Source organism: Castanea sativa, chromosome 2 (assembly GCF_040712315.1).
Source record: "Castanea sativa cultivar Marrone di Chiusa Pesio chromosome 2, ASM4071231v1".
NCBI classification, from domain to species: Eukaryota; Viridiplantae; Streptophyta; class Magnoliopsida; order Fagales; family Fagaceae; genus Castanea; species Castanea sativa.
The window spans coordinates 2073009-2099175 of NC_134014.1; the positions used below are offsets into that span (position 1 = coordinate 2073009).

The 26167-nt window shown below is 32.7% G+C and overlaps 3 protein-coding genes across 6 annotated transcripts; 1 reads left to right on the forward strand and 2 right to left on the reverse strand.

Moving 5' to 3' along the window:
• Positions 1-3102: 3102 nt before the first annotated feature.
• LOC142624343 (FCS-Like Zinc finger 8) lies at positions 3103-6012 on the forward strand. Its single transcript, XM_075797875.1, has 3 exons — positions 3103-4136; positions 4237-5127; positions 5479-6012. Exons 2-3 carry the CDS (start codon positions 4259-4261, stop codon positions 5561-5563), a joined length of 954 nt encoding a protein of 317 aa, XP_075653990.1. The 5' UTR covers positions 3103-4136; positions 4237-4258; the 3' UTR covers positions 5564-6012.
• A 7129-nt stretch (positions 6013-13141) lies between these two features.
• LOC142623298 (ENHANCER OF AG-4 protein 2-like) lies at positions 13142-18031 on the reverse strand. 4 transcript variants are annotated; one of them, XM_075796690.1, is made up of 3 exons: positions 17707-18031; positions 17494-17570; positions 13142-14412 (listed from the first exon to the last, which is right to left on the reverse strand). In XM_075796690.1, exons 1-3 carry the CDS (start codon positions 17815-17817, stop codon positions 13281-13283), a joined length of 1320 nt encoding a protein of 439 aa, XP_075652805.1. In that variant the 5' UTR covers positions 17818-18031; the 3' UTR covers positions 13142-13280. The 4 variants fall into 4 exon arrangements, with proteins under 4 accessions (XP_075652805.1, XP_075652804.1, XP_075652806.1 ...); XM_075796689.1 differs by having other exon boundaries at positions 17494-17594; positions 17707-18030; XM_075796691.1 differs by having other exon boundaries at positions 17494-17597; positions 17707-18029.
• Positions 18032-20822: 2791 nt separating this feature from the next.
• Positions 20823-23145, reverse strand: LOC142624173 (early light-induced protein, chloroplastic-like). Its single transcript, XM_075797702.1, has 3 exons — positions 22898-23145; positions 21826-21870; positions 20823-21295 (listed from the first exon to the last, which is right to left on the reverse strand). The coding sequence occupies exons 1-3, from the start codon at positions 23057-23059 to the stop codon at positions 20951-20953; spliced, it is 552 nt and encodes a 183-aa protein (XP_075653817.1). The 5' UTR covers positions 23060-23145; the 3' UTR covers positions 20823-20950.
• Positions 23146-26167: the final 3022 nt, after the last annotated feature.

Below are 26167 nucleotides of genomic sequence, written 5' to 3' on the forward strand. Positions count from 1 at the left end.
CATTCTGATGTTTGGGGACCTTCCTCTGTCTCTAGTATTGGTGGATCTCGATATTTTGTTGTCTTTGTTGATGATTACTGTCGCTATAGTTAGATCTTTAATATGAAACATCGTTCTGAATTATTGCAAGTGTATTCTAATTTTGCAAAAATGGTTGAAACTCAATTTTCTAAACGTATCAAAATTTTTCGATCTGATAATACTCTTGAGTACACTCAATATGCTTTCCAAGATGCTTTGCATTCCTATGGCACTGTTCATCAACTAACTTGTCCAGGTACCTCTCAGCAAAATGGTAGAGCCGAATGAAAACTTCGTCATATTTTTGACACTGTTCGTGCTCTTCTTCTCTCTGCCAAAGTTCTTGCTCCTTTTTGGGGCGAAGCTGCTCTTCATGCTGTTCATGCTATTAATCACATTCCCAGTCTTGTCATCCAAAATCAAACTCCATATGAGCGCCTTTTTGGGTAACCTCCAGACTATCACCACCTACGCTCATTCGACCCTGCTTATTTCGTTCTTCTTCAGCCACATGAGCATAACAAACTTGAGCCTAGGTTAAGACTTTGTTGTTTTCTTGGCTATGGCGAAACTCAAAAGGGGTATCGGTGTTATGATCCTATTTCTCACCGTCTTCGTATCTCCCGCAATGTTGTCTTTTAGGAACATCGCCTCTTTGTTGAGCTCTCTCACTTCCGTGCTTCTCTATCTTCCTCTTCTGTCTTAGATCTATTTCCAGATGAGACACATATTCCTTTTGTAGCTGCTCCTAACCCTCCTATAGCTAATCCTGATCCTCCTGTAGCTGCTCCTGGTTCTCCTATTGACTTCTCTGTCCAACCACCAGATATCCTTGATCCCTTTCCTAGTTCCCCCTTTAATGAACAGGTCGAAGATGAACAGGTCGAAGACGAGCTACCCAACCCTGATCTTGGTTCCCCTGCTCCTGCTCCACCTGAAGATCATGCACAAGACATTCCACCTCGTCACTCAACTTGGGTAAGGTCCATTCCTGCACATTTACTTGACTATCATTGTTACACTGCCCTTGCTACACTGCACGAGCCTCACACCTATCGTGAGGCTTCCACTGACCCTTTATGGCAGATTGCAATGAAAGAGGAACTTGATGCATTATCTAAAAACCATACTTGGGACTTGGTCACTCTCCCTCCTAGGAAATCTGTGGTTGGTTGTAAGTGGATCTACAAGATTAAGACTCGCTCTGATGGGTCCATTGAGCGCTACAAAGCTCGTCTTGTTGCAAAAGGTTTTACACAGGAGTATGGGATTGATTATGAAGAGACCTTTGCTCCGGTTGCTCGTATCTCATCTGTTCGTACCCTCTTAGCTGTTGCTGCTGCCAGTAAATGGGATCTTTTCCAGATGGATGTCAAAAATGCATTCCTTAATGGGGATTTAAGTGAAGAAGTTTATATGCAACCTCCTTCTGGTCTCTCTGTTGAATCAAACAAGGTTTGTCACCTTCGACGTGCATTTTATGGCCTTAAACAAGCTCTACGTGCTTGGTTTGCCAAATTCAGCTCCACCATCTCTCGTTTGGGTTACATAGCCAGTCATTATGATTCTGCCTTATTTCTTCGTCGCACTGACAAAGACACTATTTTACTTCTCCTGTATGTGGATAATATGATCATAACTGGTGATGACCTCAGTGGCATTCAAGAACTCAAGGATTTTCTCAGTCAGCAGTTTGAGATGAAAGATCTTGGACATCTCAGCTACTTCTTGGGTCTTGAAATCACTCATTCTACAGATGGACTTTACATTACTCAAGTCAAGTATGCCTCTGAACTCTTGTCTAGAGCTGGACTCACTGATAGCAAGACTGTTGACACTCCAGTCGAGCTTAATGCGCATCTGACTCCCTCAGGGAGGAAACCATTGTCTAATCCCTCTCTTTACAGACGCTTAGTTGGCAGTTTAGTTTATCTTACTGTTAATCGTCCAGACATTTCCTATACTGTTCACTAGGTGAGCTAGTATCTGTCTGCTCCATGATCGACTCATTATGCTGCTGTTCTGCTCATTCTTCGGTACCTAAAGGGCACTCTCTTCCATGGTCTTTTCTACTCTGCTCAATCTCCTCTTGTTCTCCGTGCATTTTCCGATGCCGATTGGGCAGGAGATCCCACTGATCGCAGGTCCACCACTGGTTATTGCTTTCTTCTTGGTTCTTCTCTGATTTCTTGGCGAAGCAAGAAACAAACTCATGTGGCCCGTTCTAGTACTGAAGCAGAATATCGTGCCCTTATTGATACCACATCTGGGCTTCTTTGGCTACGATGGCTTCTCAAAGACTTAGGTGTGTCTACATCCTGCTACTCCTCTTTATTGTGACAACAAGAGTGCCATTTATATTGTTCACAATGATGTCTTCCATGAACGGACTAAATACATTGAGATCGATTGTCATTTTATCCGTTATCATCTTGTCTATGGTGCTCTCAAGCTAATCTCAGTCTCCTCTACATATCAACTTGCAGATATCTTCACCAAGTCACATTCTAAGGGATGCCTTCGTACTTTGGTTGACAACCTCAAGTTGGTCTCATATCCACCTTGAGTTTGAGGGGCTGTTAACATGTATAGTGTTGTGGGCTTTAGGCCAACTAGTTTACTTGTATAGCACACATTCTTGTACTACACTCTTACTTGTACTACACTTATATGCCTCTTATATAAAGACACTCATGTATATTCTTTTAGTGAACAATACAATACTATTAAATTCAGTATTTCTAACATTTGTACAGGTACAATGTCACTTCTCTCCACGTAATCATTTATACCCAAGCTTTGAAATATTGACATAGCTAAAATTTAAATAAAATAAAATGCTCCAAGCTTTGAAGAGCTGAGCCGAAGAGAAGGCACATAAAAGAACTAAGCTAAGCTAACCCATTGGTAAAAGAGTAGAGTCTGATTAAGCTCTGTACGGTAGGCCAGCCTCGTCAGCCTTCGACTGTGCGCTTTTCTTTTCTTTTTCTTTTTTTTAATATTCGCACGTCCATCGATGCTGAGAGATGGAGATAGCTGATCCATCAAATATATACTTCCACTCTCTCTCTCTCTCTCACTACAGTGAGAGAGAGAGAGAGGAGAGATAGTAATTCTTGGCTAAAAAAAACGACGTGAAGAAAATGCCATTACTGGACAGGATTGGGTGGTTTTATCAAACCCACTGATTCCCATGCACACGCGTCTTTAAAAGCACTCACAACCACCCTTCTCTCTTTCTCTCTCACAGAGAAGCCCACCTCTCTCTCTCTCTCTCTCTCTCAGTGTCTCTGTCCTCTCTGCAAAACCATGGCGATTTTTCAGGACTGGATGATGGAAAACTGAGTTAGTGGCAAATAAAGCACAGTAAAAGGACAGCCCACTACGGAAAACAAAAAAAACAGAGGGAGAGAGAGAATAATCACTCCTCAAATTTTTTTTATTTTTATTTTTTATCCTTCTTTGGTTTTTCATGCTGGGTTTTTATTTTTAAGGTTTGGTTGGTTTAATTTTCACTCTTCAAATTGATTTTACACCCTGTGAAATCTTTGGTTTTTTTAAATTTTTTTTATTAAGGACCTTGTATATTTTGATTTTCTGATATAGAAACTAAATTATGCTGAAATAGTAGTCACAAAATACAAAAGGTAAAAAAAAAAGAAAAAGAGGGACAGAAAGAAAAGCAAAGAGCCATTAAAAAGAACAAAATTACAATCTTTGTTATTGCTGTGTCTTGTACTAGTGCATGCACATCTGATCATGACTGGTGAGAGTTTCTTTGCATGTCCATTGTGAGAGAGAGAGAGAAGCTGAGCCAAATAGAAAGAGAGGAAGTTATTGTAAAAGAGCGAGAAAGTCGGGGAAAAAGTTACCACCTTTCTCATTAATTTTCCTTTTTCTTGGGTCTCTCAAGTCTTCAGAAAAATGGAGGTCACAGAAGTTTATTAGCGGTGCAGAGAGACAGAGAGAGGCAGAGACTGGGTTTTTCAAATCATGGAGTCTGATTTTGGTTTTCTGGTTTCTGGGTTTCTTCAAAATGGAGGATTTGACTGTCCTACAACCCCTCTTTACTCCAAAATTCTTTAATATATAAGAAAAATCTTAACTTTCTTCAGGTGAGTCACTACAGTACTATAGCTCTCTTCTCTAATTAATTTTCCTTTTTTCTTTCTCTCAAGCTATAAAGTTCTAATTTTGGGTCTTTTTTCACTGCAGTGTGGCTATAAGATTTGGAGCTATGCTTAAAAAAAGATCAAGAGCAACAACAAGTGGTAGTAGTAAGCAATCTCAAATGGCAGACACTAACTTTCTCCTATCTCCAGCGGACAAATACAGAAAACCCACTTCCTCTCTCTTAACTTCTCCGAGGTTTTTCACAAATTCCACTCCAAATTCTTTGTCTGAATCCGAGGTTGTTATGAGTCCAACTTCTATACTCGATAGCAAGCCATTCTCTGGTTTCAGAAACCCTTTTAGGTCTGAAACAAGCACACCCAGAACCCCAGAACATGAAACTAAACGCCATTGGGACAATTTAGACCCAAAGGGTCTTGGCTTGGCCATTGTTGATTCTCTCAATGAAGAAAAATCTGATCCAAAACCATCCAAACCTGAAAGGCCAATGGTTCTTTTTGGTTCTCAGCTTAAGATTCAGATTCCTCCTCTGGCAAACTATGTTCATTCTCCAACTGAATCTCCCAAATCCCCTGCTGATTTTGGAATCAAGACTAGGAATTCTCAACTGGGTTCTTTCTCTTCTGGCTTTTCTCAGTCACCAGTGAAGAAATCAGCATTCGGGTCTGTGAATTCGGGCATGGAGACTCCGAATTCTTCACGGGTTTTCACTAGCTGTATCTCTGCTAGTGAAATGGAGCTCTCAGAAGACTATACTTGTGTGATATCCCATGGCCCTAACCCAAGAACCACTCATATTTTTGAGGATTGCATTGTTGAGAGCTGTTGTGGTGTTGTTGGGTTCTCTGGTCCAAGAAAAGAAAATGGGTATTTCACTGGTCAGTCTTCTAGCTATCCTTCTGATAGTTTTCTCAGCTTCTGTTACTCTTGCAAGAAGAATCTTGGTCAGGGAAAGGACATCTACATGTACAGGTTGGTCCAATTTTTTTCTTTTTATTTGGGATTAGATACTTTTCAATTCATCCATGTGCATTTGTGAAAGTTATGAACTTTTTTTTATTAAAGGGAATATTTTGGAACATTTGTTCTTATTCTGATAGGATAGTGGCATAATTTTACTATGGGACTGACCTTGATTTGGGTTTGTTAATCGTTTACTGCTGCCTTGTTTATTATGTTGATTCAAATGTCTAATCTGTTTTATTACATGTTTGATATAAGTGAAAGTGAGCTAGTTGGTGTTTTTCTTTTATGAATTGATAGAAACACAATCTAGCAAGCGAGTTTTGGAGAATCTAATAATTGATCTTATTCTCATTTCAGAGGTGAGAAAGCCTTCTGTAGCAGCGAATGTCGCTCCCAGCACATGCTTTTTGAGGAGGAGGGAATGGATAACTTGGAACCATAATCCTCATTCACCATTAATTTTGTTCAAGTGTTCAAAGAAGCATAAAAGAAAATGCCAAACTTCACAAGGGTAAAATCTTTGTATCATTGGGACTCCAAAATCACAGACAGGGATGGTACTTGAATTTCCTAGAAAATTGTGAACCTGTTTTGGTATTTTCTCACTTAGTATTTTTCTCTTTGTTTGCTTTTACCTTTACTTTTTAATACTCCTCCTGTTAAAAGGAGGGCTTGAAAGGCCTTAGATATTGTAGAGTTGATTTTGTTGAATTGATAAATAGGTGATGCTGTTGGGTTTGTCCACAGTTTTTTGTCTTTCCATAGTTTGTGATGATGATGATGATGATGATGATGATGATGTATGACTAAAGCACAAATTACTTTTGTTTTTCTTATACTAATCATCTAATAATTAAGCACACAAGACCAATGACCTCATTTGAAGTTTATTAGATGCTTTTCTTTTCTCATGTCCTCAGTCTCTACACATCTACAATAATTAATGCCTCTTCCCCTCTTTTTGATGAATAAAAATAAAATAATCAATGCCCATTTTGTCAAGCTTTGAGCAAATTATATTTAATCTAGTGAGTTCCATTACTTTATACTACAGGGAGTTGAGAATGACTCTTTCAAGGAAATAGTATAGTGACCATTTCGAGGGAATAATTCTGTGTATTTTGAATATCTTTTTTTATCTCAACAAAAAATATAAAGTACAACTGCAGATGTGAAACCAAGTTCCCAGTCTTACACAGGGACAGTGTTGTCTGGCTCGTTTGAAACAGAGATAATGATCTTTCCATCTATTTGCTATGCTAAAAGTACTTATATTTTAAAAGATCAAGATGTAAGTGGGAGTGTAGGACTAAACTAATAGTATCACACTAGTTGTTTATCAAAAAGAACCTACTTAATTTAATAGGATTCTGCAAAAAAATTTCAAATGTATTTTCATCATAACTAATTAAGTTAAGTATTTAATCAAAACTACTTAATTTACTTAGATTTTCTTACAAAAAAGAAGATGAGTTCTAATAAAAAGCTTAAAATTGTTTATTTAATCTTATTTTGGACACAAGTCGAATGTAAGCTCATTCAATTTAAATCAATATAGTTTAACATGATATGTGATTCTAAAAATCAAATTAAAAAATATATATTAGAATGATCTACTTTCTAAAACTTAGGAGCAAAATTGCAAAAAGTCAACAATAAATGACTTCTACTTTATATTATCTTTTTTTTATATATAGGACTTTATATTATCTTTATATATAAATGTAGATGGAAATTAAAATTATTATTTGTAAGTATTTCACTTTAAATCTATAATATCACAAATATTTCTGTTTAAGAAAAAAAATTCAAATCCTCATGTATTGTTAAATTTATACTAGTAAATGTTCTTCAACTCCCTTGCTTTTAAATCCTCATATCCGAACACAATCTTGGTATAATAATTTTAGCAAATGATTTAATACTCGAGAACAATATTTCATCACATGACGAGAATTGTAATTTCAATGTAAAGTGTTATCCTTAGAACTCTTTTATTTTTAATGGGACCATAGAACTCATTGATATGTGATTTAATACTCCACGGTAAAGTACTTATTTTAAGTGGGTTTATAACTTACATTTATAAATATCAAGTGTTTTGTAGTTCAATTGATAACTCTTTTTCCTCTCTCTCCATGTGTGTGTTTTAAAATACTTAGTATTAAAAAAAAAAAAAAACTCATTATCTTCCTAACGAAGATGTTTAGAGTTTAAATCCTCTCGCTTCAAAGTCCCAACTATCAAATTATTATTTTATTTTATTTATTAAAAAAAAAACCAAAACTTACATTTATAAATCTCATCCACTCATTTGCTTCTTCACTTTAGATTAAAAAAAAAAAAAAAACTTAGACGAATACTTTTTTCTTTGACATGAACGGCGGATTTAATAAATCTTATCCGTAAAACTCACCATAATAACTACTCCACCGCCAAGCCTTTTAGTCCACTTTTCAAATCTTATCCCTAAAACTCACTATTATCTCCCAATATAGCCAATGTTACTCAATGGATTTTTAGTCCACTTTTCAAATATGGGCAAAATTTATGTATAATATCTTAGGTGTTATTTTTAAAATTATCCTCTTAAAATTCTGTCATGTGGCGACTTAACTAAAAAATATACTTTTATTCCATTAGAAAAAAATCACATGACAGAATAGTAGGATAGGAACCCAATTGACTGTTTGATAAGATTATTTAAATATAGTTTTTTATTTTGCAATTCATAAAATGGTGAGTCCCTCATATGAATTTCTTGTTTGGCTAATATTTTCTAAATACAATTTTCAAAAAACTGTATCTTATTTTCCTGATTTAAAACAGGATTTTAAAAACGGCTTAGGATGTGTTTTTAGGATACCGGAAATGTTTTTAATGACATAGTTATAAATAAATTGAAAACAGTGAACCCCACATATTTGTTCAAACTCTTTTATTTCTTAAATTTAGGAGTTTATTTTTATCACAAAAAGAATTTTCACACTTTAAGGGTTTGTTTAGGATCCGCTTATTTTGTTGAAACTAAAATTTTTTTGTTAAAAGTACTGTAAATAAAGATAAAAGTTAGCTGAAATAGTATAGTGAGATCCATAAATAATATCAAAAAGTGCAATGAGGCCCATGAATAGTTGCAAAAATAAGTTGAATAGTAATATAAGTTGGCAAAAATATAAGCTATCCAAACACAACCCAAATTTGAAACTTATCATTAAAAAAAAAAAAAAAAAAGATAAGTTCTATTGCCTTATCATTATTTACAAAAAAAAAAAAAAAGAGCAATCTACATATTCTACAGGTCCATTTGGATACAGCTGAAAACTGAAAACTAAAAATACTGTAACAAAATAATTTTTGAATGTGTGAATAGTGTCGTAGGGCCCATTTTTAATGAAAAAATTGCTAAAAAGTGAGGTTTGTAGGGTCCCGTGAACAATGCACGGGATCCACTGGTGTGCAAAATAGTCAAAAATCACGGCTCCAAAAAAAAAAAAAAAAACGTGAAACGCCAGAAACGCAGACGCAGGATATACCCAAATGCACACTAAATGTTACTTTTTGTATTTTTTTTTTAAATCTCAAAAATAGAAAAGGTCCCCCAAACAATTATTTTTGTTTTTAGTATTTTGAAAATTATTTTTAAAAGTGGGAGTCAAACACGTAAAATATAAAAATTATTATCTGAAAACTAGTTTCAAGTTCTTTTTTTTTTTAAATTGTTTTGAAAACAAAAACAAAAATTTTCTTACCAATCAGCCCCTAAAGAACAGTATCTAAGTATTGTACTTAGGTATTGCCCTTCAAATACTTTTTATTTTACGAAGGCAGGAAGGTGCAAGTAAGCTCCACTTTATTTTATATTCTGATGTATGATAAAGTGAAAATTGCAATTTTAACGAAAAATTCATAGAGCAAAAATATTTTTTGGAATGTAGTTTTTTTTTTGGGAATATTTAGTAAATAATCTAATACAAATAAATTTCAAACAAATAACATTTCCAAATGGTAACATTCCCCCCCTCTCTCTCTCTCTCTCTCTCTCTCTCTCTCTCTCTCTCCACATGTTGACCGTTTACTGATTAAATTCTTCTTTTTCCCTAAATGAATTACTTATCTCAAATTAGTCACTTTTTCAGTTATTATTATTGTTGTTGTTGTTGTTGTTGTTGTTGTTGTTATAACTACTACATAGATTCTAAATTTGGAGTATGTTTTCTCATTTGAAGCTTTCAAATGGCCCAACAAATAAAAAATATTGGGTAAATTATTGTTTTGGTCCTTAATGTTTATAGTTGTGTTAGCTTGGTCCATAATATTTCACATGTGTCAATTTAGTATTTAACTTTTTGATATTTGATAAAATAGTCTCGGCGGTTAAGTGATGAATAAAAAATGTTAATGTGACTATTGTTCATAATAAAAAATTATTCTTATACTATATAAGATGCCACTTTTAGTAGCACGTGACTCAAACTAAAAAGAAGAATAATCAACAAATGGGCAACTCTAACTGTTGTTAGCAGTTTTGGAGTTGGCATGTTGTTGTATGTTTGTGTGTTATATATATAAATAAAAAAATAAAAACCTATGTGTGGGCTTTGTCCCACATAGCCTAGTTTGCTTGGTGTGCGTGGGTATATCAACAGCTCCGCGACTCTAACTGCTGCTAGCAATTTTGAAGTTAGCATGTTGTTGTATGTTTTTGTGTTATCAAAAAATAAAGAAGAAGAAAAGAAACTCCATCCACTTGTAAACACATACTAAGTCTCTCCCTCTCTCTCCCTTTACCAAATGCAATGATTACTCCACTAAGTAAATTAAACAAAATAAGCTAATTCAATTTAGGGGGTTTAATGGTGAATGATTTTTAAGAGATGCTAGGGAGCGAAAAGGGAAAAAAAAAAAAAATTGTTTCTTCGAATGGATATGTATCTCTCTCTTTTTTTCTTCTTTCTTTTTCTTAAGTCAATGGGGTTACGATATAATTTACTGTAAGTTGATATAAAAGTATGGTATTGGTACTGTCTACTGTAAGTGACATTTGATAAATGTTGAAAGCTTGTGTAAGGGATCCATCAAGGATTGCTCTATATGTATATTAGTACACATCATGAACAAAAATTTTCAAACTGATAATGATGAATTCACTCACACTCAAAGTGTATACTCAACAAAATTTGCCCCTGTCATAGTCTCCCTTTTTTTAACCTCAAGATAAAAGTAAAAGATGATGGATAATCTGCAAAATATGTCGGGATATGTTGTTGACAATAGAGCCCCCTACAGCATATATGTCTAGGCAAGAAAGAGACACATAACTGTCAAACAAAGTATGGATTATAAGAGAGATTATTAGCCTATGAAATACCATTTCAATTCAATGGTAGTTGTGGAGGTGATGCTTCCATTTATGATGTATTAAGTTCAAATCCACTTTAAAAAGTAGGAGAAGGATAAAGATGCTACTAAGGAGATTGTAACAACAAACTTTAGGATGTTAGGCTACTGTTGTGTTTCTCACCAAAATTTTGGCCAATTTCTAAGTTGGAAGAATCGGTTGGAATTCCAACCTCAATATCATTTACCTATGACATAACCATATTGACTATAAGTAAAAATAAAAAAATAAAAAATAAATAAGATGATGCTTCTCCTACAACTATACGTTCCTAGAGATTGTTATCAATCCTACTCCCAAATGTGCATTATGCAAAAAAAAAAAAAAAAAAAGAAGATACATCAACAATGTTGTATAACATCACTAGAGCCTAATTTCTTGTTTGGAAAATAATCACTCGTGAGTTGTGACACTTCAACTCTCTAGTTCTACAGATAATTTATTTTTAACGGAAAACAAATTAAGAATTAGAATATGCAACTTTTACGTAAGGAATCATTCTACTCACTTGTTATAAAAATTGAATTAATTAAAAAAAAAATTAAGCATTTCATACTATGATGGGTCCTCCGTTAGATACATTTATTATATTTGAAATTAAATTAACACATGCATTAATAATTTCAAGAAATCCTTTTCAAAACTATAAGAAGGTATAAATTCTCTAGGGAATTAACAATGCGAATTCAAGGTAATTGAGTTGGACATTCAAAAAGGTTAATGTTGCATGTTGGAATTAATTTCTCTATATCATTAATATAATCCTCAAATTTTTTTCAGATATATGAAATTTGAGATTCTATTATTTGAGACCTATTCGGAGTCCATGCGAATCCTATAGAACTAAAACCCATATGTATGGATTGTTTAGATACAATAAGACAATGTCTGTGATACTATGCATTAGGATGGTATTTTTGTTGTAGTGATCTGTTGTTTCCAAATGCCATATATGGGTTATCATCACCTTCTTGCTGTTCCAGCTAGAGTTTTGTGAGAATCAAAAGAAATCTTCCTTCTGTGGATTATTAATATTCATGACTTAACATTGAGCTTTGTTAGTCCTTTGTAGTGATAAACTAGTAGTCTTCAGCTCTGTTAGTACTTTGTACTTCACATACAAGAGCCCAAATTAGCATTGCTTTGGGTCTATAGCCATTATAAGTTAAGACTCATTTACTTGGCCCAAAGGGTATGGTCGGGCTGTGGGCTAAGCGCCTTTGCGTGGCCAACTTTCCATGCACCAGCCATTCTTTGAATTCAAAGTATTTATTTTCGATTAATTTGTACATGAATAAAATTCATTTTACATGAGAGAAAAAGAGATAAGAGAATAGAAGATAGAAATAGAAACTAATAAAGATATAAATAGAAGGGAAAAAAAGGCTTGAGAATGACGAAACAATTATTTTGGCCATTTTGACTGTAATAGACTTAGACTTGATGTAATGCATAAACATTGAACCAGCTAGATAAATAGGTAACACTCAAATTTGAGTGAGTAATTACATAAATGTTCTAACGTAGCAATAACTTTGACATATATATAATATCAAATAGTCATAAGAGTGGTAAATATTTAATTTTTGAGTTTTGAGTGATCAATTTGTTTCTAACCAAAATAGCATAAAAAATTATGCTATGTTTATTTTGACATTAATGTTAGCTAAAAATGAGTTTTTTTTTTTTAAGTATTTTTTTAAACTATCTCATTTTGTTATATTTGATAGTGATCTCAAAATAAGATAGAGTTATTTTTAATAGTTTCCATATTGTCTTTTAACTTCCTTTATTTAGTATTGGTGTGAAATAAAATTGTTTTTCAAAAAATATTAACTGAAAACAATCTCAAAAAAATAAGTCATTTTTATTGAGATTTTTCATTGGCCAAAGATATGACTTATTATTTTATGCTACTATGCGGTTTGGATTCAGTGTTTTGGGTGTCTGGCGTTTTGCGTTTTCAGTTTTTTTTTTTTTAGTAGTGAATGTTGACTTTCTGTGTGAACAATGCACCCATGCACTGTTTACGAGATCCACAAATATCATCAACAACTTTTTCATTAAAAATAGGCCCTACGGTACTATTTACACATTTAAAAATTATTTTGTTACAGTGTTTTCAATTTTCAACTGTATTCAAACGAACAGTGTATTAGCAAGAAAATTAGTAAAAAAACGTGAAAAACTATTTTCACAAAAAAATTCCTTCGAGAATTAGCATGAAATTGTAATTTGTATTATGTATGCTAGCTTGCAACTGTTATGTAGTCCTATTGTATTGCGTGGGTTGTACTTGCACTACTAAAACCAACATATTTCATGTTTTGAGGTCATAGCTTCGCTTCGAAGTAGTTATAAATATAAAATATCTACCATGAAAGGCTTGTAATTAACTAATTATCATCTAATAAAACACACTTTTTTTTTTGCTGAAAAAAAAAACACATTTTATTCACTTTGTTCTGTTGCAGATCCATTCTACAAGCCAACAGGAATACAAATTGAAATATTAATGTGAACCTTAGAGCTTAAATTTTTCCAATCTTTCTCCGTGTTACGGCAATGATAAGAGTAGACAAACATATTTAGAGAGGACCACTAATTTTGATAGACTCATTTGCATATAAGCTTCTATTCCTTTATAAACTTGAAATTTAATTTTTCCTGAAATATGGATTACATGATTTGCTTTCCTAATTACATAGAAACTATATATTCATTTACACAAGTTGGCCTGAGCTAGTAAATCAGAGACCTAAATAAGGGTTCTACCCTTGACATACTCGATGAAGGCTAGAGCAACCAAGCCCAACATAGCAAACCTCCCATTCCATATCTCAGCATCTGAGGTCATCAACCCCTCCGACTTGGACTCCATGCTGATTCCCTTAAACAAAGGAATCAGAGACGCAAGACATAGCACAATGCTAGTTCCTTTTCCTTGTCTATCTTGGGTCCTCTTTTCCTTGCCAGAAAGTTTTCCCTTGATCTGTTTATCAGAAACAACACCAGAGTCCAGCATATTATCAGCAACAATGACATGTTTTTTAGCTTTTGGCAGATCTTTCGATTTTTTCCCAGCATTGATATCAGAATCTGCTCTAAGAGGGCTCAGAGAAAATTCACGCACGCTGCTAGATGCAATCTTGCCCTTAATTCCATCTTTCAATTGCTCAACAGATTCAGTGCAATCAACAGAACAACCATCACTTCCATCCTTTAATGATATTACAGCAGAGGTACCAGTTTTGTGTACTTCAACAGCACCTTCATGTCTTTTCTTTGACACAATACCCATCTTCTTCATCTTTTTACCAGTTGTTAATACTTTCTGTTCCTTACCATGTTGCTTAGTGCAAACAGCATCTTCTACAAATTCATCATCACTTGCTTCTTCCTTTGGAAAGTAAGAATTATCTGGACTGGATGTCATTAATACATGTTCCTTACGGTTTCCACCACCGCTTTTACTATTGTTTTTCTCAGGGGACATACCTGGAGACAAACTATCATTTGCAGTACAGGATATAGAAGGCTTTACATCTTGAATGTCAGTTCCACCTCGTCTCAGTGAGCAGCGCCCCAACTTAGAGCCAGAGTCACTTAAAGACTCATTCAAAGCTTCTCCACTGTATGTTGCCTTACCTGTCTCAACCTTTAAGTCAACCTCTACCTCATTAACAGATAGAGCCTCACGCCCAACATCAGATTTATCAGCACCATCTCTAAAACCGCTTGATTTCTTATTTTGTAGCTCATCAAACGCCACACAGATTTCGTTCACAGCTTGAGAAAAGAGCCTAACTGTTTTACCCTGACATCGGGCAGACAATTTACTCTTTAGCTCATTAGTGAATGCCTGAATATCCGCAGGGGCAACAAAAACTCTGTGAATGGAGGAGAAGTAACCAAAGGTAAAAGTAAGAAGCTAAATTCCTGAGGTTGTCAACTTAATCAATGAGACAATAAGAAACACAAAGAAAACAGAAATGGATGGGAGAACCATCCCATAAGAGAAATAACACAGAATTTCAACCAGTTTTCACACAACCAAAGTATATCATAGATTTCTTACCAAATTAACTTAACCTACAAATTGACCTAGAATGTTTCAACTTATCTTTTAGATCGCTAAACACCTAAAATGGACAAAATTTTCAGTTAAAATTATAACCACGTACACAAACCAAAGAGAAAGAAAACTTGATGGGTTTTCTTTAAAATGTGTGGATCTCAGATAGGATAATGTCAATAAACAGTAAACATCACATGTTGGAGTGTACAGATAACACAAACGGGTTCCTGCAGAGGACTAATCGTCTCAGCCAATTTTGCTACCCCTCGGGGTTGCCATTGGAAAAAAAAAAAAATGTTTAAAGGATTAAGAATATATATTACACTAAGGCAGCCTCACTGAAATCAAACAAACACATCCAGCTACTATATGATGAACAAAAACAACTTAATCAAATATATCTTAAAAATATCATAAATTAAGTAATACAATATATGGTGAAGAAAACTGCAATTATTACAGTGAAAAAAAAAACCTTCAATAAGGATGCATACCAATAATATGTAAACAATGAACAAATGATACTTTGATGCTGTGAATTTTGCTGCTTCTAATGTGTATGGAATTTTTGGTTTTATATTTAAATTGGTTTGATGAGTTGGAGGTAGAGTACATCATGGCCTATTGAGGGTTTTAAACAAGTGCTTTGCTCATTTGTGCCTAGTAATGAATGAGATAAGTTGACCAATAGATAATACGCATATATGTATTGACAAATCATAGAGTTCAAAATGTGACACCAACTAAAGGCCTCACTTTGTGTCCATTTGGAAACAACTTATCTAGTTTTTTACTGAAAATACTGTAGATAAGAGGTAAAAACTAAATAAAATAAGCAAGGGACTCATGTGGAACCCATAAATAGTAGGGGGAAAAAAAGCAATAAGCTAGCCTATAATCAAGATTCAAACACACACTTTATATAATAGTATATATCATAAACCTCCACTCAATTCAAAAGCATTATTTACCTCTTTTCTACTACTTTCATTTCATTCTAAGCCACTGAATGGGGCACCTTTAACCAAAATTCACACAGTAATTAGCACAGGTCAATAATAAAAACAATTTTTTTTAAAGATAAAGGTTTAATGCAAGAACAATAAAAACAATTATTTGAAAATAAAATAGATTGATAAATAGGTAATATATGTGTGTGTGTTGCAATATATAAAAACTTAAAAGTCAACACTAAAATAAAACCAACTATTACATACAAACCTACACAATTTATAAAGTCAACTCACATTATCATAATAAGTATAGTACGTCAAAGTATCTCCCAAGTAAGCTCCTAATATTTCCTTCAATTATAAAATCCTCAAAGATGATAATCAAATTAAAATTCAATCTCCCCTAATGGAAATGCCCACACAAATTAATCTTAAAAAATTTCCATACTAAGACATAGTTTCTTAAGCTTTTCCAGGGGTGCTTTGGCTTTTAAAAATGAGAAGCAAACTTGATCTCAGCCAAAGGTTATTGTATGCTCTTGGCCAATTTTGTGAGGCAATTAATGCTTTTTAGGGATTTTGAGAAGCTAATTAAGAGCTACTTCTCAAAGTAGTTCAGCTTTAAATATTTTTGAAAAGCTGCAGCAATTTACTAGCCCTTAATGGCATGGTAGTTCTCCTGGCAAGAAGTGTGACACCCAACCCTACCTATGAATTGGCAATGTGGTGCATGCTGCATATGTCCTTTCCATACATTGTGATGTATGGGCTTCTTATCTTATCTCACTTTTCAGCAGCAAGATTATTGAAAAGATCTTGTTCAATCCACATTTGGGAACAAATAAATTAGTATTAGCTCCTGCTAATCAAGCGCCCAACCTAGAGCCTTGAGCAAACTCTTAGTAAACTACTTTTGCAGGTACAACATTGCTCACCATAAAATTTATAGAGTTAGGGATAGGCTGAAGTTAATTTACCATGATTCCAACAATGAACTGTATTAGAACTATAAATTCTTATTTTAAAACAATACCCATAGAACTGCCCCACAATTCTGAAACAACCAAGTTATTTCTACATAAAATTTCACATCATGATTCATAATTAGCTTCCACATATTTTCCCCATCAATATTTTTTTTCTCTCCACTATGAAAACCAAGCGAACCAGAGCTATAGGATATGGGAGATGGGAATGCTCGATAAGGGACCAGCAATACCTCAATGTAAATATATGAGGTCAAATGTGTAGCACACATAATACCAATTTGGAAAACTTCAATCTAACATTACATTTGGTCAACAAGAATGCGATACCCCAAATTGTGTGTATTTGATTGATTGGATATTGTTGGAATATATCATGCAAGCATATGCTAAGTCCCACATAAGGTGTTTACTAGATGAATATTGGTTTTATAAGTGATTACAAGAATAATAAGGCAGATGTCACTAGTGCTCTTCCTAGGGTCGTTACAAATTAAATGATAAACATATGCATGCTAAAGTCTATACTATAATCACCAAGGCAAACTATAGCTCGCCAACTGACAGATAACGAGAAATCTATATCAGACCTCAAATTAGGTTTGATTGGTTGTCAGCTTTGCAAAACCAATCATTCTCTTCTTTTCTTGATTTACGTGAATTTTTAACTTGATGTATTGACCCCTATACACTTGTGTACTAGAGCGTCCCTTTTTTTATATCAATAAATCTTATTACTTATCAAGAAAAAAAAAAAAAAAAAAGCTCGCTCCCGCCCGTCAGTCTCCTTAGAATTATCAATAGTCAACATGTTTTTTTAATATTTAGCCTTTGATAGTGTTTTTAAGTTCACGACAACAAATATTTAGCCTTTCCAAGATAATATTTTAAGAAGAAACATACATTAAAAAAAAAGTTAATAAAATTACATCACAATGTGTAAGAAATACTTACATTTCTTTTGTACCAAAGAATTCGACGAAGTATTTCTTGGGATCAGGCTGATGCTTAAATTCTTCAGGTTCGCTAATCTGTAAACACATAATCAACAAAAGCTACTGACAAAAACAATGAAACACATATACTAATTAATAATATAAAAAAAAAAAAAAATCCTAGCTGTAGCTGTAGCAGTAGCAAGTAGTAGTAAAGAGAGAAGAGGGAAACCTTGGCAGGCCAAGCGGGGAAGCCTTTGACCTTAGCAAGGACAAGATCGCCCACACTTAACTGCCTCTTCTTGGCCTTGTTTTTCGCTCCGCGTCTACGTGCCGGAGCCATTCAACGAACCTTAAATTCTCACGATCCGACCAAAAAAACCCTATCAAGTCGCCCTCGCAGGAAGTCCTACCGGCGATAAGTGGCACCGGTGCATCGGAGGAATAATGGCAGAAGAGAGAGCAAGAGGTAGGGGATTTTTTGTTGTTGAGAAATGGTGTTGGTGTCTGGGCTTCAGGTTGTAGCATCTATGGGAATGACTCTCTTTGCAGCAGCTTATTTAGCTGAACTTACGGTGGTTTGGATTCACTTATTTGGTTCAAATTGAAATTTTTTTTAACTAAAAGTGCCTATAATAAAAATAAAAGTTATTAAAAATATTGTAATGAGCCTCGTAAATATTACTAAAAAATGTAGTGGAACTCGTGAATAGTAGCAAAAATAAGCTGAATAATAAAATAAGTTGGCAAAACTAATCTTTGCCAAAAGAACACTAAGGGTTGGGATCCGCTTATTTTGTTGAAACTGAAAATTTTTTACTGAAATTACTGTAGATAAAAGTAAATGTTAGTTAAAATAATACAATGGAATCCATAAATAGTATCAAAAAGTACAGTAGGACCTATGAATAGTAATAAAAATAAGCTAAATAGTAAAATAAGTTGACAAAAATAATTTATCACAAATGCAACCTAGGTGCGAGTTTGGCTCCAGATTAAAAATCTAGTTTATTTTGCTATTATTAATGGCCCTACTGCACTTTTTGGTACTATTCATGGGTCTCACTTTACTATTTCAGCTAACTTTTACTTTTATCTATAGTATTTTCAGTAAAAAGTTTTCAGTTTCAGTAAAGTAAGTGGATACCAAACAGACCCTAATTTTTGTTTTTTGCAAAAAGTATTGTAGATAAAAGTAAAAGCTGAAATAGTACAGTGAAATTCAAAAATAGTATTAAAAAGTGAAGTATGATTCATGAATAATAGCAAAAATAAGCTGAATAGTAGTAAAAATAAACTAAATAGTAAAATAAGCTGGCTTTAAAATATTTTGGTCATTTTGACTGTAATAGACTTATCCGTTTGAGAACAGCTCGCTGAAAGTACTGTAAACAAAAATAAAAGTTAGCTGAACAATACTGTAGCATAGTCATAATTTTTAGATTTGCCTAGTTTTTTTTTTTTTTTTTTTTTTGAGACTTTGATATTTTTTTGATTATATGAGGGTCTCTCTCTCGGAGCAAGAAAATAGACCAAGGCAAAGGGATTTCTGTCGGCAACTCGGCGTATTAGATTTGAAATTAAAATTAGTACACGTGCATTAATAATTGAGGAAATGCAAGAACTCTTTTTTAAAACTATATGAAAGGTAATTTAGTTGGACATTAAAAAAAAAAAGGTTAATGTTGCATGTGAGACCTATTCGAAATCCATGTGAGTCCTATAGAACTAAAACTCATATGTATGGATTGTTTAGATACAATAAGACAGTGTCTTTGCATGATACTATGCAATGCATTAGGATAGTATTTTTGTTGTAGTGATCTGTTGTTTCCAAATTCCATATATGAGTTAGCACCACCTTCTTGCTGTTCCAGCTAGAATTTTTTTGAGAATCAGAAGAAATCTTCCTTCTGTAGACTATTAATCTTCATGACTTAACATTGAGCTCTGTTAGTACTGCACTGCATACAAGAGCCCAAATTAGCATTGTTTTGGGTCTATAGCCATTATAAGTGAAGACTCATTCACTTGGCCCAAAGGGTATGGTCAGGCTGTGGGCTAAGAGACTTTGAAGCTCAGCAGCTAGGACTCCCCTAACCAATACGGGTCCAACTTTTCATGTACCAGCCATTCTTTGAATTCAAAGTATTTTTATTTTCGATTAATTTGTACATGAATAAAATAAAATTCATTTTACATGAGAGAAAATGAGATAAGAGAATAAAAGATAGAAATAAAAACTAATAAAGGGAAAAATGAGAATGGGTCTCGGTCAAAATAAATTGAAATTTGAGTTGAGATTTAACAAAAGAATTAGTTATTTCAATTTATTGCATGAAACAAATATTTTGGCCATTTTGACTGTAAGAGACTCAGAATTGACAACTATGTAAATTTGTAATACATAAACATTAAAGCACCTAGATAGATAACACTCAAATTTGAGTGAGTAATTACATAAGTGATCTAACGTAGCAATAGCTTTGACATATATATAATATCAATTAGTCATGCGAGTAGTAAGTATTTATTTTTGAGTTTTGAATAATTATTACTCAAATGAAGTCAAGTGACAATAAAAAGTTTGAAAAATTTGTTTCTAACCAAAATTAAAATAAAATTATGCTATGTTTGTTTTGACATTAATGTTATCTAAAAAATGAGTTTTTTTTTTTTTTTGAAAAACTATCTCATTTTGTTATATTTGGTAGTGGCCTCAAAATAAGATAGAGTTATTTTTAATAGTTTCCATATTGTTTATTAACTTTCTTTATGTAGTATTGGCGTGAAATAAAGTTGTTTTCCAAAAAAAATTTAGTTGAAAACAATCTCTATAAAATAAATCATATTTTTAATAAGATTTTTCGTTGATCAAAAATAATTTTCTTTTGAATTATTACTTTTATGCTACTTATAAATATATAAAAAAAAATGCTAAAAATTATTTTCACAAAAAAATTTCCATCGAGAATTAGCTTGAAATTGTAATTTGTATCATGCATGCAAGTTTGCAAATATTATGTCTGCATTAAGTCCTATTGTATTACGTATGTGGGTCGTACTTGCACTACTAAAAATCAACATATTTCATGTTATGAGGTCATAGTTTTGCTTCGAGAGGTAGTTATAAATATAAAATATCTACTATGAAAGGCATGTAATTAACTAATTATCATTTAATAAAATACACATTTTATTCACTTTGTTCTATTGCAGATCCACTCTACAAGCCACGAGGAATATAAATTGAAATATTAATGTGAACCTTAGAGCGTAAAATTTTCCAATCTTTCTATGTGTTATGGCAGCAACGAGAGTAGATAAACATATTTAGAGAGGACCGCTAATTTTGATAAACTCGTTTGTATATAAGTTTTTATTCCTTTATAATAGATTACATAATTTGCTTTCCAAATTACATGGAAATTCAATATTCATTTACACAAGTTGGCCTGAGTCAGTACATCAGAGACCTAAATAAGGGTTCCACCCTTAGCATATTCGGTGAGGGCAAGAGCAACCAAACCCAACATGGCAAACCTCCCATTCCACATCTCAGCATCTGAGGTCATCACCCCCTCCGACTTGGACTCCACGCTAATTCCCTTAAACATAGGAATCAGAGATGCACAAGTGAGCACAATACTAGTTCCTAAGAACCATGGGATTCCACCATTTGATATCTGGGCAAACACATCCTCGCCACTGGATAACTCTACTGCCATTGCAGAAACAAAGCCTATCATTGCTAGTCTGCCATTGATCCTCTCTGGTGCAGCCCCACTGAATGCGAACAAGTCTAACAAGTTTATGCTGACCTGTCAATCATGGTGCAGCACCAGTCAAAAAATACTCTTAACTAATGTTATACACATAACTATTAACAACATTTTCCGTAAAGGTTGACATGACTTACTTTGCTTGGAGCTTATTAAAAGTATGATTATTTAGTAGAAACAAGTAAGAATTATATTACTTCCATCTGAACAAGCCATATTACCAGTTATAATTGTATCTCTAATATTACTCAAAAAGTAAAAAAATGAATAAACTTAAAAGACAAAATTTTCACAAAATCAAAGTGACATATTTTAAGTTGTGCATAATTAAATTTAGATTAAAAATAAATTTATGTGAAAATAGTTTTGCTCTAATTATAATTTGTTGAGCAAGTTGTGAAAAAAATTAATGAATAATTTTGTGTGCTTAAACTAATTGGTAAAAAAACGGATCTTCAAGAAATATTGTTATTGTATATCTAGGGTTAATGGGTGGGAAAAGAAAAAAGAAAAAAAAAAAAAAAAGAGAGAAAAAAGAGATGAAGTATCTCTGGGTTAAGGGTAGTTACCTTGGGTGTTGAAATTGTCGACGTCACAAACTCTGGTTGCTCTTTCTGCAAAGTGCAAAGATAAAGAATCGTACTATCATGAACTTTAATTATAAATCAATTAACATATCATAATAATATGAATGTTAAATTATTTCTATTAGATTTTGAATTTTCCACAAAAATAAGTATAAAAATATCATGATGTATAGATTTCATCCATGTTATGAACATATTACTTCGGACCCTATTTTGGTATGTTTATTGGAACGAAATATTTCAGTACCAGCTTATTTTGTCATACTGTTTCGGGCTTACCACTATTTTATAAATATATATATATATATATATATATATTATTGATAAAAAAATCCATATAATAAATTATTAAAGGTTTTAAAGTTATAAGTAAATATTTCAACTAATAGGTTATCTTTAATCTCAAATATCAGTTCAATAATAATAATAACAACAACAGCTATTAGTTCAGTTATATATAGAATATAATGAGAGTAATAATATGAAAGGAAAGAAGAAAAGAAAAAGACAAACCTAGCTAGATGTTAATTTTAAGATTAGTTCTAAGACCATAACTATTTCACAACTCTTTTATCACAATTTTAACGTGGTAAACTATGAATAATTAACCATTAGTTAAATATGAACCCATAATATATTTTTCGCCAATCATACTTTTCATATCACAATTGTGACAAAAAGTTGTAAAATTTTTAATAATCCTATGCTTTTTCTAATTTTAGTGACAGGAATTAAGAGGCTGAAAGTTTCATTTTTATTGTGAGTCACTTGAGGTTCACAAAAACAAAACAAAGATTTTTTTTTTTTTTTGTTTAAACTGGACAAAACAAAAGAGCTTGGAAGGAATGAGTATTACGTGGGGCTCACAAACACCACAAAACAAAGAAATGCTTTTGTTGTTTAAAAAACAAAGAAGAGGTAGTCAGGTAGTAGCTAGACCAAAACCAGAGGAAGAAGAAAGAATGAAAGAAAGAAAGAAAGAAAAGCATGAAACCCAGATGGAGAGGTAGGAATTTTTTTTTTTTTTTTCCCCGATGAGGTAGCATTTCATTACCTTTTGCATGCAACGCACTCGCATGCTGCTAGTATTTCTTGGCACAGGTGACACATAACTAGTGGGAATAGTTAGAAACTGGTTTACCCTAGTAGACCTGTTTGAAACTACACGGGTCAAAGGGCTTGCCAAGATGGATTGCATTGCAGATGAGGCTGCCATTATTACAAAAGAGCTTTTGTAAATGGAACTCACTAAAGTGATCAAGTAGGTACTAGGTAGTAGAAAACGAAGTAGTAAGTGGCTGTGGCATTTATGCTTGGTCTCAGAGTGATATATAATTATATATAGAGAGAGTGTCGGAGGATCAGCAAGCAGAGCAGTGAATATTTAGGATCCACGTCTTGCATATTATGGTAGTGTCTATCTACAGCCCCTCAAGTTTGTTTTTTTTGTTACGATAGGCATCCTGTGTTCTCGAAAGGTCATAGATTGACACGGGCTCAGTTGTCCACACATGGGTGTCGGTACGTACGTAATGGACGTGGCACGACTTTAGGCTCATCAGAACTTTACGGCCCAAATGGTTCGAGGTTTTCACTCGTTGATTTTTAAAGGGACGATGCATGGCATTCCACATTTCTATGTTCTTCGACTCACCTCTCACATTGTGCCACGGTTTTTAACTTTGATCGCTACCAAAGTTTGATGCGCAATTGATTTGGTTAGACAATAGCAACGCTTTTGTTCGATAGGAAAAGTCTGTAAGTGTGTTTGGGATGTTCTTAATTTTTCAATTTATTTATACTTTTTAACTTATTTTTGCTACTATTTATGGATGTTACTGTACTTTTTGATACTATTCATGAGTCCTAATATACTATTCTACTTATTTTTAACATTTTTTCTACAGTTTTAACAAAAAGTTTTCAATTTCAGCTAAATAAATTGTTCCAAACGGACACATAGTTCAAAATGTTAATGAATATACATTTCCTTTTATCATAGTGTTGTCATTCCTAGTTAGGCTTGATTTTAACTGTCCTAGCCAATTTTGATGATAACGAGATATGTTACAATTATTTTTTTAATTTTATCAGGAAATATGTTATACATTTTGTGCATGATGGAGTAGTAGTTTGAATGTTATGGGATACTTAAGCTAACACATCTTAGGTTTAATTATTGTTTTAGTCTAAAAAATTTGCATAAAATTTCATTTTTCTCCGCATAAGCTATCGAAACCTTTACAACAAAAGATGAGAGAGTCATATCTTAACTCTTTAATTTTAAAAGACTAGCCATGATTGCTGAACTTTGGGGTATTCATGAAGGTTTGGTTTTAGTAAAGAATAATATCAGGAAGCTCATCGTTGAACAAGATGCAAAAGTTATGGTCACAATCCTTACATAGCATGATGCCTTAACTAATTCATCTCACCCTTGTAGCAGTGCTTTGATATATGATTTCTCCAGTTTCTTGAGAAAACCCACATCCAAGGACGGAGCCAGAACTTTGACTTAGGGGAAGTGGCTTTGCTATTGGCTGTGTGCGGTGGTTTCAAACTTTGATTCCTAATTTTTTTTTTAGGCTTGTATATTTTGTTTAAGATTTTAGATCTATAAATTTTTTTAGGCCCACTAAAATAAGGAAAATGTTAGAGTTACAAACTTTTTTTTTATAAATTGTTGATGTAATAAATGATTATTGATAAGTAAAAAAATGATGAAAGTGGTAGGCCCATATGCGAACCGATAAGAATTTGCTATCAAAACAGTTTGTAAAATTATTGTAAAAAAGTTTGTGAGTATAACATTATTTAAAAAAAAAATCAATAATATTGTTTAAGGGGAGCAAAATGTAATTTTATAAAATAAAATTGCTAAAATTAGTACACATATATACAATATATTTTTTTTAAAAAAAATTAGTTCAACGGTGGCTTTGTCCCTGTCCACATCCACTGCATCTTCCAGGAAAGGAACCAAGCGGACTTCTTTAGTAGTGATAGCTTAATTTTGTACTCACATCTCCCTTTCTCTATTTACCTATTATTTTCGAATGCCTTGGGTATTTCATACACGCTAGACTTTGTAATTTGTAGTTTTGTTTAATTATATTCCCTTTTGCCAAAAAATGTAAATATTAATTTTTGAGTTTTGAATAATTATTACTCAAATGAGGTGTTTGCCAATAAAAAATTTGATAAAATTGTTTCTAAACTAAAATTAAAATAAAATTATGCTACGATTTGTTTTGGTATTAGAAAATAAGATACTTTTTGGAAAATTATCTCATTTAAATTTAATAGTAGCCTTAAAATGAGATAGAATTGTATTTAATAGTACTTATATTGACTCTTAACTTCCTTTATTTAGCATGCTGTGAGATAAAATTGTTTCCCCAATATTGAAATAGAAACTAATAAAGATATAAATAGAAGGAACAAAAAAAAAGTTTGAGAATGGGTCTTGGTCAAAATAAATGGAAATTTGAGTCGAGATTTAACAAAAGGATTAGTTGTTTCAATTTCTTGCATCAAACAAATATTTTGGTCATTTTGACTGTAATAGACTTAGAATTGATGACTATGTAAATTTGTAATACATAAACATTGAACCACTTAGATAGATAGATAGATAGATAACACTCAAATTTGAGTGAGTAATTACATAAGTGATCTAACGTAGTAATAGCTTTGACATATATATAATATCAATTAGTCATGAGAGTACTAAGTATTTATTTTTGAGTTTTGAATAATTATTACTCAAATGAAGTCATGTGACAATAAAAAGTTTGAAAAATTTGTTTCTAACCAATATTAAAACGAAATTATGCTATGTTTGTTTTGACATTAATGTTATCTAAAAAATGAGTTTTTTTTTTTGAAAAACTATCTCATTTTGTTATATTTGGTTGTGGCCTCAAAATAAGATAGAGTTATTTTTAATAGTTTCCATATTGTTTTTTAACTTTCTTTATTTAGTATTGGCGTGAAATAAAGTTGTTTTCCAAAAAAATCTAGTTGAAAACAATCTCTAAAAAATAAATCATACTTTTAATAATATTTTTCATTAATCAAAGATAATTTTCTTTTGAATTATTATTTTTACGTTACTTATAAATATAAAAAAACACGAAAAATTATTTTCACAAAAAAAAATCTCCATGAGAATTAGCTTGAAATTGTAATTTGTATCATGCATGCAAGTTTGCAAATATTATGTCCGCATTAAGTCCTATTGTATTACGTATGTGGGTCGTACTTGCACCACTAAAAATCAACATATTTCATGTTATGAGATCATAGTTTCGCTTCGAGAGGT